General features: G+C 49.2%; 1 protein-coding gene across 1 annotated transcript; it reads right to left on the bottom strand.

Moving 5' to 3' along the window:
- Positions 1–303: 303 nt before the first annotated feature.
- Positions 304–15265, bottom strand: LOC119000999 (protein lifeguard 1-like). Its single transcript, XM_037066170.1, has 9 exons — positions 14961–15265; positions 13373–13451; positions 13151–13204; positions 12118–12208; positions 7703–7740; positions 7532–7619; positions 5010–5099; positions 2450–2497; positions 304–453 (listed from the first exon to the last, which is right to left on the bottom strand). Exons 1-9 carry the CDS (start codon positions 15226–15228, stop codon positions 304–306), a joined length of 906 nt encoding a protein of 301 aa, XP_036922065.1. The 5' UTR covers positions 15229–15265.
- Positions 15266–17100: the final 1835 nt, after the last annotated feature.

The following is a 17100-nucleotide window of genomic DNA, read 5'->3' as shown; positions in this document are numbered from 1 at the left end:
AGTGCCAGGCATCTTACAAATATTTGTATGTCATTGTGATACTCATCTTTTAAATTCATAAGCATCAGAAATGTCCCCAGGAAGTTTTGCAACATGACAACAGAACTTAAAATGTAACCGCTACAGCTGCCATCTACTGAATGCTTGCTTTTGTTTGAAAAAAAAAATACTTGAAAATTTTTTTTTTTTTTTTAGGATAAAATCTCTTATGAAGTAGCCACCCCCGCATGCCTGAGCCTGGCAACACATGGCAGATGCCCCTCCCTCTGTCCTGTTGACACGAGCTGGCCTTGGCCGTGAGACCTACTGTCTCAGTCCAGTCAGCTGCAAAATAAAGAGGAAAAGGTTGATTATATCCAGGTAGATGTTCAGAGCAGCAAACACATACTCTTCGGGGTTCAGGCTGTAGTGATGATGCCCGCCCACCATCAGCTGCACATCCATCACCAGGTACTTAAAGAAAAGAAAGAAAAATTAGCTACTGAAATCGTGCATTTCTATCCAATCACTGTTTTACACCATCTTAATCCATTTCTATCTGGAACTGTCTTAAAATTGTTTTAGCATCCACACATACACTGTGGAAAGAAAGCCACTTTGTGGCTGTACGTGTTACTCTCACAGCCTCAAACGTTCACGATGCTCCCAAGTTTGTCCTCTCCTAACGCGAGCGCTTTGTCCTGCAGCTGGTGGGCCCAGACCCGGGAGCCTGCCTTTGCTGTGCGAGTCCGGGAGCCTCTTGCCTTTGGTCCGCACCATGGGCCCGCTGGGCCTGTTGGACACAGCGCTGAGCTACAAAACACCCTGTGCCTGCCACTTCCCCTCATGTTCTCGCTGAACGCAGAAGGGAAACAGTGGTTCCCTGACATTTAGATTCACGCACAGCGACATTTCTGAATTCTTGGACCTTTATGATGATGTCAGTGGTTCCAGAACAGAATGAGAAGAGGGGATTTGTGGTTAAATGATCCCCCAAAATAAACATTTTAGCTCAGCCGCAGTAGGTAAAATTATGAGCTCCTAAAACATCAAGAAAAAGATCAGCAAGTGCTCTCACCAAGTGAGCAGCCCCGGGCGGCATGAGAGAGAGTCAGCAGCTCCTCACAACTTCCTCTCCAGACTCTAGACTAAGAGGCCAGCGCTATAAGGCAGACCCATCAGACAGAGCATCTGTCTTCGGGTAGAATATGTGGGGGAAGAACCTACTTTAGAACACCCATGTCAGTGAGACCTGGCCCGTGAGTCAGGTCTCGGCTGGCCCCGGGCACTGGTTCTAACCTGGGCTTGTAAGGAGGGAGGGAGGAACAGAAGGGAAGGAATAGGATAGCCTCACGCCAGTTCATTGCACACATCATGTCATGTAATATGGGAATAACCCAATTGCAAGTGAGACCAACAGCCTCCAAGAAGGGAAGGTCACATCTGTGGTCAGAGTGGTGGACACGGGAGTCACACCCGAGGCTGGGGGTGTGCCAAAACGGGTGCCTCCCCTGGACCGTTCCTGTCCCTTCTCCCCATTTTCCCTCCCCTCTCCCCATGTGATTCCAGCAACTTTGGGGGAAGGTTTTCACTTTTACTGTGTGACCCAGCAGTCCCATTCCTTGGTATTTACCCAAAGAAGTTGAAAACTTATGTTCACACAAAAACCTGCATATGGATGTTTAGAACAGCTTTATGCAAAATTGCCAAAACTTGGGAGCAACCAAGATGTCCTTCAGTAGGTGGATGGATACATACACTGTCGCACATCCAGACACACAGGAGCTCTCAAGCCATGAAAAGACACAGAGGACTCTAAAGTGTATCTTACTAAGTGAAAGAAGCCAGCCTGACAAGGCTACACATTCTGTGATGGCTACCATGTAACATCCTGGGAAAGGCCAACCTTGGGAGCAGTAAACACGTCAGTGGTTGTCGGTGGCTGGGGCCAGGGGAGGAGTGAATGGGCAGGGTGCGGAGGATCTTTAGGGCAGTGAAAGTCCTCTGCACGATGCCATAATGATGGAGCATGTCATTTAGTCTACATGTATCCAAGCCCGTAGAACATACACTGAGATGACCCCTAACATTAACTGTGGACTTGGGGTGACATTGACATGTCACTGTAGTTCTTCAGTGTAACAAACGCACCCCTCTGGTGAGTGCTGTTGGTGGTAATGGGGGAGGCTGTGAACGTGTAGGGCTGGGCCGGGTGGGAAATCTCTTTACCTTCCTCTTGATTTTGCTGTGAACTTAAAAGTGCTCTTAAAAATAATCCTTAGAAAAAAAGGAGGAGGAGGAGGGGCTGGGAGGAGAGGGATTGAGAGGAGGAGGAGGACACGGAGGAGAAACAAGTCTCCAGGAGCTCTTGCCAGCGAATGACTGACTCTGCTTGACTGCACGCTCAGCGCAAGGGCTCCGGCAGCCTCCTCACACACTCCCTGCCACAGGGCGGGAGAGACGGACTCACAAGCGAGAAGAGCACCGTGCCGAGTCCAGCGTACAACAGATGCAACCACTGCAAAAGAAAGGAGACGTTTGAATATGAAGAACGAGATTTGAGATAACAAAAGGACTCCTTGCGGTTAGACTAGATCAATATGAGAAAGTTGAATCTGAGAGCAAATTCATCGTATTTGAATAGCATTGGTTAACAGCATCTATTCAGCGCCACCGCGTGGGCCAAATCAGCTTCTTCCGGGGTGGCACCGTAGGCAGGACAGGCAGAACACACCAGGTGTGGCTCACTTCTTGCCCCACCACAAAGCCCTCCTAGAGGCCCTTGGAACGGGTTTCTGGGGTCACGGCGACCCCCACGCACCATTGCTAGAGCTGGCTGAGGAGAGGGGGAGTCACTCCCACCAGCGGCAGCCAATCTCTTCAAGACCAGGGTTCTCTTAATGTGACGGTTATCAAACATGCTGCAGGCCAGTCGGAATCAGTTTTCAGGATTGAGGGCTCCAAGCAGCAGAGGCGGTTGCATTCACAGCTGGTGTCGCAGCTGTCACTGTTCGAGCAGAGGAGGCCAACCAACTCAGCCCAGGAGAGGAAGGCGGGGCTTCCATCCCGTGAATGCTGGCTCTTCTAGAAGTGTCATGGGGTTCCCTCAGATCTTTGCCTTGAGCTAGTCTGAGCGGGGTATCTGTCTGTTCTTTGCAACCAGAAGAGCCCCAATCGGAATATGAGCCTGCTCTAAAGGCCACAGGGTTTGGCTCTGTGTGGGGAGAGGATGAGAGAGCGGGGCATGACGTCTGAGGAAAACAATGGCGTTCCCTTTGCAGGACAAGAAAGCTGGCCCTAGAGGGCGGGCAGAGCACTCTGCTAACCAGGGAAGGGGCTCAGTGAAGGAGGAGTCAGGGGTCAGTGATACTCTGAGGCACGGTGTTTACAGACTGAACTAACGGTAAGAAGACTCCTAATTCCTGCAATCGGAAGACTTCAAAACTGCCAGAGTCAAACAAGCATATCGTTCGGACAAGGTTCTGGCAAAGTCTTCCGCTGATACATATGGGCAAGACTATCTACAGTAGATACTTGGGAGAGGAAATTTAGAACGGGAACTAGGGTCCATTCACCTGGTAGGAAACATTGTTTCTTAACTGCACCCATTTATTGTAAAGACCTATGGAACCCACCTCATAAATATTTGTATTCTTACTACCCGTGTCTGCGCCGCCATCAGTAATAAGTGGAGAACTGAGGCCTAAATCTTTATGACGTCTTCAAATTTATCTCTAAAACACGGATGCTTCCTCCCCCGCTGGAGGCCCGTCTGGTCACTCAGAAAGCTAAATCAGTGCTGGCTACACCGGTGAAGATCACTGACGAAGTCCACTGGTTGCCGACGTAGCTCTTTGATGCAGCGACTGAGCCCAGACGCCTTGGGGCGCCAGACCTGTGGCCCCAGGCCTCAGGCCCGTGCTCAGTGGAACTGGCCCCCGGGGGCTCCCCACCCAGGGGCCACTGGCAGCCGACCTCAGGGACAGGCCCTGGGCCCCTACCTCTGCACCCCTCAGCCGTCCTGCATGCACAGGGCCATGTGGTGGACAGAGCTCGGGCACCAGAGTCACACAGACCTGGCCTCGGTGCCACTTCTGTCCGGTGTGACCTAGGCTGAATCATTTACTTTCTCTGAACCCGTTTTCTTATCTATAAAACAGATGAGATATGTACTTTTCAGGAATATTTTGAGAATTAAATTTGATGCCTATATGAAAAACACATGGGCTATGTCCAACATCTAGTAAGAAGTCAATGAGTAAATGAAAGGGGGAAAAAGCCGGAATTGGAAATAAGGGACCTCACTAGCACGCTGCTGGAAAAGTCCTAACAAGCCCATCTCTCCACTCTCATAACTTCAGACAAGCAGCTCCCACGTGCAGAAGGGGTCTGGTCCACCCTGGGGGGGGGGGGTTCACCACCGCAAGCTCCTCTTAGGAAAGGACAGCTGTAGTCCAGGGCAGGAGCTCCACCTTCATGCCCCAGACCCCTGTCCATGGGGGACCGCACCACACCACACCACACCACACCACACACCACACCACACCACACCACACCACATTACACCACACCTCACCAGGCGGCCACCAGGAGAGGCCTCACAATCCTCCCGCTCCTGGGAGGGAGTGTGATGGACCCAGCACCCACGGTTTGCTCCTGGGACCCACTCCACTTCTCAGTCATTGGTGGGAGCAGCAGAGTCCTTCCTGGGGGACACAGGGCCACCACCCTGTGGTGGTCTTGAGCTCCAAAACTTCCTGGTGGCCTTGCGGAACCCCCCGCAGTCTAGAATACTCCCACCCACCGCCTTCCCTGTCCTTCCCTGGGGTCACATTTGCCATTGCAGCTGTCTGACAGCTCTTCCGGCCTTCGTCACCCCAACCCCTTTCTCTCACAGACATTTCCCCCGTGAACGTCCTCCCACTTGTCCTCTGGGTGCCTGCTTCTGAGAGGGTCCATCCCAACACCACCGGTGCTTCCCCCTAGATGGCCAACGATTCTCAGAGGTCTCCAAATGAGATGCCACTTACGTATGATTGTATGAAGATTAGGAGAATTCCGTAGATAATAAGTACCAAGAGGAAGACGAACAGCGTTCCGTTCAGCAGGGTGAAGTCCCACTGAGGAAACACAAGAGGACACACAACAACTCAGTCATCGTCTGTCAGGAATTCCAGGCTGTTTCAAGAAGTACCTTACACCCCACAGACAGAGGCTGCCCACCCCCTTCTTTTTCAGATTTTATTTATTTATTTTTAGGGAAAGGAGAAGGGAGGAAGAGACGCATCGATGTGAAACACGTAGGTCTGTGGCCTCTCCTAGGCGCCCCAACCAAGGACCAAACCCACACCCCAGGCATGTGCCCTGCCCAGGAATCCAGCCGACGACTTTTTGCTTTGCGGGGCAACCCCCAGTCAACTGAGCCACATGGTCAAGGCCAGAAACTGGCCCTTTTGCTGATAATTTACCTGGGCCAATTCCAAAACCATGGAAATCTGTGAGCCCCCGACCACTGAAAACGGGACAAAAAAAGCATCCTATCACCTGGCCTTGCCACCAGGGCCAGACGAGGGGCAGGGCTGTGGATGGAATAAGAGGAGCCACCAGGTGGTAACTGTTGAAACTGGGTAATGGGTTCAGGGGGGTTCAGGATACTCCTCTATTTTTGTGCTAATTAAAAGGTATGTTGAGCCCTGGCTGGCATAGCTCAGTGGATTGAGCACAGGCTGTGAACTAAAGGGGGTCGCCGGTTCGATTCCCACTCAGGTCATGTGCCTGGGTTGTGGGCCCGTTCTCCTCCAGTGGGCACCCACGTGAGAGGCAACCACGCATTGACACTTCTCTCCCTCTCTTTCTCCCTCCCTTCCCTTCTCTAAAAATAAATAACTGAAATCTTTAAAAAAATAAGGTACGTTGAATGAGCAGGATATAAATTTGTATGTATAATACGACCACAATTACAATCCTAATTTCTCATTTTTTAAATTTTAAAATGTTGTATTCAACATTATTGGTTGAAGGGAGGGAGACAGAGACAGAGACAGGGAGACAGAGAGACACAGAGAGAGAGACACTGATTTGGTTTCCTCTTATTGGTGCGTTTACTGGTTGATTCTTTTTTAAAAATATTTTAGAGGGGAAGGGAAGGAGAGAGGAAGAGAAACATCAATGTATGGTTGCTTCTTGTGCATCCCCTGCTGGGAACTGGCCTGCAACCCAGGCATGTGCCAGGCATGTGCCCTGACTGGGAATCGAACCGCGATCATCTGGTTTGCAGGCCCATGCTCAATCCACTGAGCTACTCCACTGAGCTACACCTTTTTTTTTTAAGATTTTATTTATTTATTTTTAGAGAGAGGGGAAGGGAGGGAGAAAGAGAGACAGAAATATCAATGTATGGTTGCCTCTTGCATGCCCCCCCCCTCTGGGGACCTGGCCTGCAACCTAGGCATGTGCCCTGGCTGGGAATTGAACTGGCGACCCTTTGGTTCGCAGCCCATGTTCAATCCACTGAGCTACGCCAGCCAGGGCTACTTGGTTGATTCTTGTACTGTGCCCTGACTGGGGAGTCAAACCTGCATCTTGGCTTGTGGGGACAGCCATTATTCATACTTTTAAAAGTGTGTGCATAGAATACATTAATGCAATGAAATAGACCAAGTGTTTAAGTGGGCACCTTTTTCACATGTGTATGTGTATCTTTGAATAAAGAGTATATATACTAAGCTTTCAAAAATTACTGTTAATGATCCATTTTTAATGTTGTACTTTATTAATACACTTTTTTTGCTTTTCCTTTACAAATCAGTGACCAGATCCACCTGGAGGGGGGTATTAACATTTTTTAAAGGGGGAATATTCATCTGCTTGCCTGAAAAATTTGGGATTGTGTAGTGAAAGAAGACCCTTGAACCCAAGACATTTTCTTGCAAGAGTTTTTGTCTAATTCCTTAACACACCAGGAGGGTGTGACCTGAAGTCCTGTATCACCCAGTGTGGGTCTGGGACCCGCAGCGACGACGCTGCCTGGGAAGTGCAGACTGCTGGTCCCCTCCCAGGCCTCCGAGGCTGCAAGTGCAGGGGTGGAGCCCAGCGATCTGTGGTCTCACAGCCTCCCAGGCGATGGGGATGCTGCTCAATGCGCGTCTACAGGTGAGCTTCCAACACGTGTGCCTACCAAGTACCTGGAACGCGGCCGGTGCAGACGAGACACGCTGTCGGTGCAAAATGCACACTGGACTTGATTTTAATTTTAAAAAAATGTAAACTAGCTCATTAGTACTTTGTTATACATTGATTACCTGTTGAAACGATAATATTTTGCATACATTGGGTTAAGTGAAATCCATTATAATTAATGTCGCCTGTTTCTTTTTTGCTTTCTCAACGTTATCACTAGAACAGCCGAGAAGCCAGAAGGCGAGGAAGCAGCAGGCATGAGTCCCACAGGGCAGGAGAGCAGGAGGAGTGAGGGGGGCCAGTGGGGCAGGAGGGGCAGAGTAACATGTCCCCTCGCTCCCTTAGGGCAGACGTCTGTTTTAATAATACATACTTTCGTTTGAAGAGCAAATAAAGTGAGCGATAACGTCACCAGAGAGGTTGCTGCGATGGCCCATAGCACTTCCTCAGCGTCATAGAAACTAAAACCGGAGAGCGTGGTTATTGTTCACATCCAATCCAGGAAAAGCACACACAGGGAAGAAAACGTGCGTCGGAGACTTACGCTGACACGGCTCCTAGCAGCAGACCTTGAAGAACTGTCTAAAAACAAAATTCACAGTCAATCAGGCCTGATCCCCAAAGCCGGCACCTGGAGGAGACGACTTCGGCGGTGGTTGTGTGGGGCCTAGCGAGCAAGTGGAAACTTGTGCAATCCTAGTGCCCGGGCCACGGGGCAGAGGATTATAAAACTACGTGAACAGTGGAGCCAACATTTCCTTAAGTCTCCCTAAGACTAACGAGAAAATTTATCAGTAAAAATTTTAGGACACAAAACCAACTTCTAACATGTTTAGTGAATTAAATATGTATTGATGGGGAAGGTGGAAACCAGCGTACATGGTTACCTAACAGGTTAACCAAAGGGGGCCATCCAGAGGAATTGTAGCATCTAATCGGAGCAGAAGGGGCTATGTCTACTGTCGCCCCGCGCACGGCGTCAGCATCCACCTTTCCCACGGAGCTCGGGTGGGAACAAAATACTTCTTCCAACCCCAGGGGTGGAATGAGACCCTTCCAGCAACGCGGGGGAAGGGCAGGTGGAAGGCACTTATTTACGGAGCGTGTGCTACACCCGCAGGTGCCCGTCCAGCGGTCGGGAAAGAGCTGCATCGGGGCTGCATCAGGCCGCGGGGTTCCCATGGGCCCGACGGGGCAGGGGAGAGAGGCAGGTGCTAAGAGCCAGCAGGCAGGTACCTGGGAGGACGTGAGCGAAAGGGGAAAGGAAGGCGAGCGCAGGTCAGGCGAGAACGACAATGAGTGGGGAGCGGCTACAAGGCCTGGGACACTTCCTAGTGGGTAGGGCGCTTGTCCCTGGTGAATCCAGAGACTGCAAACCCACGAGAGCCGGAAAAGAATCCTCCAGTATCAGGGAGTAAAAATAAGGACAGATCCAATCCAAAGTGCCGGGGCTGGTGGAGGGGCGGGCCCACCAAGCACCTACAGGACAGGATGAAAGAAGCGACAGGGGCTGGCTCCTGAGAATCCTTGGTTGCCTCAACATTCCCCAGACCCGTGAGTCAGTGCCGACTTTGTTCAACGTACAAGGAAGCTGTCTCTATTTCCATTATACATTTTATTAAAAAGTGGATCTGTTCCACATTCACATGATATTTTCATAATGTGCTTGCTTCTGACCTTCCTCTCAAGATGAACTTTTTTTTCCTACTTGCTCAATTGTTTTCTATTTCTCCATCTTCAGGAGCACATGGAAGAAGTGTGAGAGAGAGGGGAAGGAGAGGGAGAGAAAGGGGGGAGAGAAAAGGGTATGGGAGGAAGGAGAGGGAATGATTTCAAGCTGGAAACCACCCTTCAGTTTTCCCAAGAGGAGGCCAGTAAATCACAAGAGGCCTTGGAAGTCAAAGCCGCCTCCTGGCTTTGAAAGCTCAGAGCGTGGGTCAAGGGGCCACAGGTCTGTGGGCAAAAGCAGTCTCCAGGGGGCTGCCGTTTTCATTTTGTCACTGAACTCCTTTTCGGGAATGGTTTTCTCCATATATTTCCTAATACTTGGTGAAGACATAAAGTCTAGAAAATATAACGAATTCTTACCACTTTACTTCTATATTAAGCTTTACCGGCTTTGAGATAAACAGGAAAACCTCAGAGATGACAGCTTCCTTTAAGACCAATAGTGTTGATCTCTTTTTGTAATCATAATAAACATTAAAACCAGTGAAAAAATATATAGTCCTCACTCAAGGGTATGTTTATTGATTTTAGAGAGAGAGGGAGGGGGAGAGAGAAAGAGTGAGACAGACAGAAAAACACAGATGTGAGAGAGAAACATTGATGGGTTGTTTCCCAGATGCCCTGACCAGGGATGGAACCTGCAGCCCTTCGGTGCATGGACCAATGCTTGGACCAACTGAGCAACCCGGCCAGGGCCAAAACCTTTGAAAATTTTTAAGTAAAAAATTTCTATAAAAATACACCCCCCTCACTCCCAGCCCCACTGCTTCTGCTCCAAAATTCTCAGTAATCTTTCTGTTTGGCTTTCCAGTCCCCACCCCTTACTGAGTGTGGTCCATGCAGGAACTGGGAGACCGCACTCGCTCACCTGATCAATAAGCAGGTATCCACACCAGCTAAGAAAGTCCCCTCAATGATCTGGCAGCTGAGAAAATGCCCAAATGTGGGCATCAGAGAGACAGCCTCCTCCAGCCTCAGGAAGAAGCTGTTCTCCGGACACAGAAATCTGCACAGTATGGGTGTTATCACTACTGGCCACGTGTCTTTGCTCACTTTGACCACCAGGAGGCGCAGATCCAAACCCTGGCTCAATACTCATAGGACCATGCATTTTGTGTACTGATCTACTAGCTTTATATTTCCATGATGGAAATTTTAAAAATTTCCATCATGTTTCCACTACCCATATTCCACCCAGAGCCACCCAGCACGAGCTACAAAGCAGTCTGCAGATGGCTGTTACATGCACTGGGCTTGGAGGTCCCCAGGCAGAGCCAAAATGTGATCAAAAGCGGGCTGCTGCTAGTGCCAGGCCTAGGGCTGCTGAGCCAGAGGTACAGGGTATGGGGGCTTGCTAGGCTGGTTGCTGCTCATTTCAGAAGATTTAGGAAGATGTGAAGCATGAGCCAAGACCACCCACTTATATGGAAAAGCACGGTTAACATCTAGGATGGTCTGTGTTTTGGGTGGGATGGAGCCTCAGGGATTCTCCAGGGTGGAGCAAACCACGTTAACCAGGCTGATAGGGTCTCAGATATGGCCCCTGCCTGTGGCCCTATGGGGAGAAGGCTCAGAAAAGGGACAATGGCCTCTGGGTGCCTTTGCGTCTGGGAGAGAGTTGTCCCCCAGCTCTTGCCCTGATGCCAGAAACTTCAGTTCCTCCCCATATGCCGCTGGTGCCTTTCCAGCTGCTGCCTCAGTGCCGGAGCTCAGAGGGAGTGAGTCTAAGTAAACACATGTATGAGCCCTGTGAGAGACACTGCTTGGGACTCCAGTAGTTCCCTTCACCAATTCAAATTCTGCTGGTTTTTACAGCTAGAAGTTGCGGGGGCTTATCTGCCTGGCACTGGAACCCTGGGCTGGGGGTTTAGGGTGGGGCTGGGGCCCTCACTCCAGAGATATCCCTCCCAAATTTTTATCCACCACTTGTGGGTGTGGGACCAGCCTGTTCCACATCTCCTCATCTCTGTGTTTCCTACCAGTCTGGATGGATGTTGTTTCTTTAGTTCTATAGTTGTCAGACTTCCATTCAACTCAATTTCCAACGGTTCTGAGTGATGGCTGTTCTGTAATTTAGTTGTAATTTTGATGTGGTTGTGTGAGGAGGTGGGCTGTATTTGCCTATGCTACCATCTTGACCAGAAATTTCCTCATTTGATAAATGAATCTTGACATTAGATGGTGGTCCACAGTGGATGAAAGGAAACACCAACTCTCCCAGAAATAACTACTTTGCCAACAGAGTCACACTGAGATTGTTCTGGATTCTTCAAGAGAGCAAACGCTTACTATCAGTGATTTTCATGGAGACCACCCCCTCTGGGGACTGGGGGAGGGGCAAGAGGTTTGACTGGGAAGCAGAAGGAGGAGTCAGGGAAAGGAAGGTTGGTGCTTCCACGTGACTGAGTCCTGAGAAGGAGGGAGCCCTGTAATCCCCACTGGGGTGCGGTGGGATAAAATGATAGAAATTCCGATGTTGTTTAGGTTTTAAAAGTCTCGAAGACCAAGGTACCTGCGAAGAGCTGGTGAGAACCTAGAGTGTCTGTGGGCAGCGTGGGAAGGAGCCTCACAGCTTCCCGTGGCCCAGAGCAGCCCCGAGCCACAGAGAAAGGGCCTGGGAGTGGAAGCCACGCAGGGAGGTGCTGGGGAAATCAGGAACCGGATGACGGATGAAGGGGAGAGCCAAGGGCCAGAGGCCCCTGACCCCAACCTTTCGGAACTGGAGAAGCCCTCCTGTACTGCAGTGCAAGGCGGGAAAATGGGGAGAACCCGAGCTGGGGTGTTTCCTGCTCTGAGCGAGGCTTAACATAGAAATAAAATAAATTTTACAAAAAATAAAAAATTACATTTTTTTGTACACAGGTTTGTGACCTAAATGTGGAACCCACTGTCCATAACAAAACGTTTGTTGTGCCTGCCAAGGTGCAGGGACCTTGGGGTCACCATTCCTGAAACGCAGCTCAGATGTGGGAGTGGTTCCCCGTGTGGCCTCTGGGGGCAGTAGCCCAGGGTGCCCCGATTCTCTAGTTTACTAAGAGTGTGGAAACTACCTCATAAGTAATTCTATGTATATGTTGAAACCAGAATCCAGCCAAGAGAATGTCTCACACATGATTTCCACCTGCATTATTCTACAGGAAGGTTTTCCACTATAAAAGGAATGAGTTTAATAATGTAACACAAATGTATTTCAGAGGTGAACTATGACAGGTGCTAACAAGGCTTACTTACAAATATTCCCAGGAGAATGTAATTTGCAGGCACCTGACGGCGGAGTTTCCCGCAGCAAGCAAGTACAAAAAGCACAACGAAAAACACTGGCCTGAGGATGATCGAAAACCACGTGTTATTTGCTTCCAATGATTATATCATGCGAGATACTATAGGTGGATAGAGAGGTAGATATCATCACGTAATGTTATCTGATAGTAACTATCATAAAGTAAACAAAAGTGTGAATTGTTCATTTTGCCCATCTTTTAAAAAGTTTTTAAAGTTAACTTTTCTCATTGCCATCCACAGACAGCTTTGAGGCTCTTTTCAAAAAGGTTTATTTTGAGATAATTCTGGCTTCACAGAAAGTTGCAAAAGCACAGAGAGCTCCCATATACCCTTTACTTCGTTTCCCTCTATGTTTACCTCTTGCATTATTTCTAGTGCAGCCCTCAAACCAGTAATATGACATTGGTACAGCGTGCATGTGCATATAATGCTATGACGTAGAGCCGTGATAGAAATCTACATGTAGGTACAGGGGACCAGCACCGCAATGAAGATGTGAAACTATCCCATCATGAAACCATCAACAAGGTCTCCCGGGGCCATCCCTTTACGCACGTGAGGGTACACACACACACACACACACACACACCTCTAACTCCTGACAACCACTCATTTGCTTGTTTCTTATCTCTATAATTTGGTCATTTGAAGAATGTTTTATCTTTCCCTAGTTTTTAAAATCCTCTCCTGAGGGTATGTGATTTTAGAGAGGGAGGAAAAGAAAGAGAGGAAAAGGGCGTCGGCGTGAGAGACAAACAGCGGTCATCCGCCTCCTGTACGCATCCCTACTGGGGGTGGAATCTGCAGCCTAGTACGTGCCCTGGCTGGGGCCTGAAACTTCTGCCCTTTAGGTGCAGGACGCTGCTCTAACCGACTGAGCCACCGAGGTTGCTCGAGGTTATCTTTGCCTAATTTTAAATGAAGAACCTTGATCAATATCTAGTAGAAAAACCCACTTTTTATTAGACCCCATAATACTTACCAGATTGCATAGATGAACCAGGGGTTCCTCAGCACCCACTCTTTTAAACCTCTCCTGGTTTTTAAAGAAATGGATAGTTTTACTCAATAAGTAGTTAATTCTACTTCCTAATGTAATACTTAAGTAGCAGTAAAACAGTCTCATAACAAGGGGGAAACGCTTAAGGGTCGACATCGACAATGTGGACAACCTAACGTCTAGACAGCAGAAACGGAAGCTCACCAGAAGACGAACACGCTGATTAGCGCCCCGGTGGCCAGCAGCTGAGCTGACAGTAGGAGGAACACTTTCACAATGAAAGCTGAGGAGACAGAAACGTGACTCTTAATGCAACAAGTTTCAAAGGCACAAATATAAATGACCTATTTCATTATTTATTCCAGAGAGAAAGAGAGAAACAACGATGTGAGAGAAACATCGAAATGTTGGTCAGTCCCGTATCACAGGTGCCAGGACAGGGGACAGAACCTGCAGCCCCTGCAAGAGCCCTGACTGGGAATCAAACTAGTGCTGTTTTGGTTTATAGGATGATGCTCCAACTACCTGAGCCACGCCAGCAGGCCCACACTCAATCCACTGAGCTACACCAGCCAGGGTCGGAAATCCATCTTTAAAAACTGTAGCTCCCTGGCCCCGTAACTCTTTATCCCTTCCCCTGTTATACAGTTCTTTTTTTCCCACAGCACTTCCATCTTTTTATGAACTACATAATTATAGGGGGGGGCAGGCAACCTCTGCCCTCCGGGAGAGGCAGATACAAATAACAAACTCAACTAGTGGGGAGGAGGCTTTAGGTATGTTTTCCGTTGTAAGCCCTTAACCCTCAGTTTCCCGTCTGTGAAGTGGCATACAAGGACTTTGTTTGCAGGGGTGTGAGGACTAAGTGCAGTAATGCTCCCCTTGCCGTGCAGTGGCCAAGGACTGGCGCCTGTGGCAGAGGCGGCTGCTTGCTGCTGACATCCATTCTCCCCAGTGCCCTGGCTATCTAACCTAGATCTTGTTAAAGGTGGCAATGGACCTGACTGGAAACTACAGATGCAGGTGGCCACGTGGTCCAGGGAGGGTCAATGACACGTGATTGGAAATTCTTGGATGTGGTTTCTGAACAGAGGTCGGATTTGGAGGACATGCAGGATGTCCATCCGTGAATGGCGACCCCTGGAGGTGTTGGGGTGGCAGATCAGCCCTGGCCTCTTTTCGCTGTTGCCTTGTCCTTCCTGGAAGACGGGAGCTCCAAAGGGCATCTTTCCAGCCACAAGGAGGGTGGGGGCCACCAGGAGACAGTGCTGGGACCCAAGGCTCCCAGTCTGCCTTCAAGTCGTCCAGGCCCGGACAAGGCCTTATGGGCAGCAGAGCGGGCACAGCGACCTGTGGCATTTGCCTTGGATTTGTTTCTCTTTGAATTTCATATTTCATGAAAGAAAAATATTTCTCATTTATTTAAGCCACAGGGTTTTAGATTTCTTCACTCACAATTTGATGTCACATTTCCTGTACGGAGTGACTATCTAGGGCATTGAATTAATATTCTTTAAAACTGAAGCCAATATTACGGTATTACATTGTGTGTAGATAAGAACATGCTACTGTCAATGGACCAGTTCACATTTCCTAAGAAAACCACAGGCTGTCACTATGTTCTTCGGAAATCTCTGAATGCCCTGGATGACCTGGCCTATCATAACGGCGCGACGCCGTGGTGCACGGTGAAGTGCGAGTGGGAAAAATCTTCCTGACAATCAACTCTGGGGAAACATTTTACGAAAGCATTTGCTTTCCTCTCCTAAAAAGTTAATTTCTTGATTCTCACCTCTGCGGACAGATGTTTCTGAGAATGGGCTGGGTAAGGAACTGCCGTCTTCAGGGGTGATGTCATCTGAAATTTCCACCACGTAGGAATCTGCTCTCGGACCAGTCTTGGGATGTGGCTTCCCATGCGTTTGTTTGGGCTTGGAGGCAGGCGAAGTGTTGTAGGGCTGACCAGATTTACTTTGGACACTCCCGTCTGCTGCTTTCCGGATCAGATGTTGGTGATCTCCAGCCCCGAGGTCTATGGGTTCACTGGCCTCCAGGTCCATTTTCCTGGAGGGGGAAAGTTGTTATTCGGGTCCTTTGGATCACGCCCACTACAGCCACAGCATCCTCATAACCTTCAGGTGATTTCTCCTTCTTTTAACTCCCTCGGCTCGGCTCCGTACTTACCAAGTCAGTGCTTAATCAGCACGTGTTGAATGAGTGATGGACAAAGACTTCTAAGATGGTGCCTATAGAGCAAAACTACTCACATTCTGTTATGAAGTCCGTACATTTGTAAGTTCATTCAGCAGGGAGTTATGAGTTTCCTCTGTACGCCACGTGTGGGGCTGCCCTCATCACTGCCACCCTCAGAGAGTGTGTTGGACGAGAACATAGCCAAACAAACAATAATATAAGCAGGGCTGGGAACGATGGAGGATGGTCCAAAAGCCTCTAACGAAGTCTGGAAGAACACTCACGGAATAGAAGAGGTCGTTTAAACTTCTGGAAGAAGTGAGGGTTAAGCAAAGGCCTGCAAGGCGAGTAGGAGCCGGTCAGGTGAAGAGGTGGGGAAAGGGTTTCCTAGGCAGAGGAACCAGCCTGGACCTGGACTGGGGGAAGCAGAGAGTGACGGTTCCAGCAAGTTCAAAGGGGAGAGCAGAATGGGCTTAAGCAGAGGAGCAGGTCACTGATAGGCCGGCAAGCCAAGTTCATCCTGAAGGCCATGGCTATGGCAGGCAGAATAATGGTCCCCTAGAGATGTCCACCTCCTAACCTCTGGGGCCTATGAGCGTGGTGCCTCACATAGCAGAAGGAAGGTTGCAGATGTGACTAAGGACTCTGAGGTGGGGTACAGTCCTGGATCGTCTGGGTTAGCCCAAGTGAATCACGAGCGTTCTTATGATCGTACTTACAAGGGGGCACAGGGGGCTCAGAGTCAGAGAAGGAGACAACAGCAGAGGTCAGAGTGACAGAGCTGCTGTCTTTGAAAATGAAGGAGGGGGCCATGAGCCAAGAAATGCAGAAGGCCTCCGGAAGCTGGGGAAAGTAGGAAACATGCTCCCCCGTCCCCCACCCCACCCCCACCCCCCAGAGCCTCCAGAGAGGAATGCAGCCCCACTGATACTTTGGTTCCAGCACAGTGAATCTGCTTTGGGACTTCTGACTTCCCGGTAGTAAATCAGTGTTCTCTTAAGGCATTCCATTTGTAGTAATTTGTTAGGGCAGCAATAAGTAGCAAAAAGAACAAGGAATCACTGAAGGTTTTCCAGCAGAGGCCACAGGGCTATGGCTACAAAGGGCACAGTAGGTACAGCATGGAGGGTGAGCAGGTGGTGGCAGAGGTGGAGGCAAAGAGACTCGAAATCCAGAGATGAGACTGCGATGGGCTTTGCCACCGTGATTTGTAGCAGACCACGGTTATTAGGAAACTAGTACTACATGGACCAAAAATGGCAAAAGAGAAGGCCCCCAGAAACCCCACGGGGACAAGGAGACGCAGACAAGCCCTGGATGCTGGCCTCCTGTCCCACAAAGGGAGCCGAGGAGGCAACTGAGGAGACTGCTGAGCCTGCAAGGGCTCAGGCAAAATGGGAAATGTTCGGAATGATAGGTCTGAACAAAATGCCACGCTCTTACAGAAGCAGATGTTTTGTGAAGATGTCCCTTCTTCTCAAATTATCTGTAAATTTTTACAGAACTCATTGGGATTTCTTTTCTAGTACTTGAAAATGTAATTATGAAGTTCATAAGAAAGTGTAAATATGTGAGAATCATGAAGAAAAAAATGGGAAGAGAGGATTACAGGGTGGAGGGGGTGGGGAGAAGTGATTCACCTTATCAGAAATCAAAATATCATAAAGCCATAGCTGAAAGTGGGGTGCTAGCCAGGCAATAGATAAATGGACCAAAGGACGGACGAGATCCATGAAGTA

Source organism: Sturnira hondurensis, unplaced genomic scaffold (assembly GCF_014824575.4).
Source record: "Sturnira hondurensis isolate 20B ecotype Veracruz unplaced genomic scaffold, ASM1482457v3 Scaffold0016462, whole genome shotgun sequence".
NCBI classification, from domain to species: Eukaryota; Metazoa; Chordata; class Mammalia; order Chiroptera; family Phyllostomidae; genus Sturnira; species Sturnira hondurensis.
The sequence above is the reverse complement of the archived record's forward strand: the minus strand, read 5'-3'. Positions and strand labels throughout refer to the sequence as shown.

What these genes read in the sequence shown, in the direction of transcription:
- LOC119000999 (XM_037066170.1), bottom strand. Translation starts at nt 15,228, where the DNA reads ATGGACCTGGAGGCCAGTGAACCCATAGACCTCGGGGCTGGAGATCAC. An exon ending in ATCAGCGTGTTCGTCTTCTG is followed by an intron (nt 13,205 to 13,372) that starts GTGAGCTTCCGT and finishes TTTAAAAACCAG; the next exon opens with GAGAGGTTTAAAAGAGTGGG. An exon ending in GCACGGTGCTCTTCTCGCTT is followed by an intron (nt 454 to 2,449) that starts GTGAGTCCGTCT and finishes CTTTTCTTTAAG; the next exon opens with TACCTGGTGATGGATGTGCA.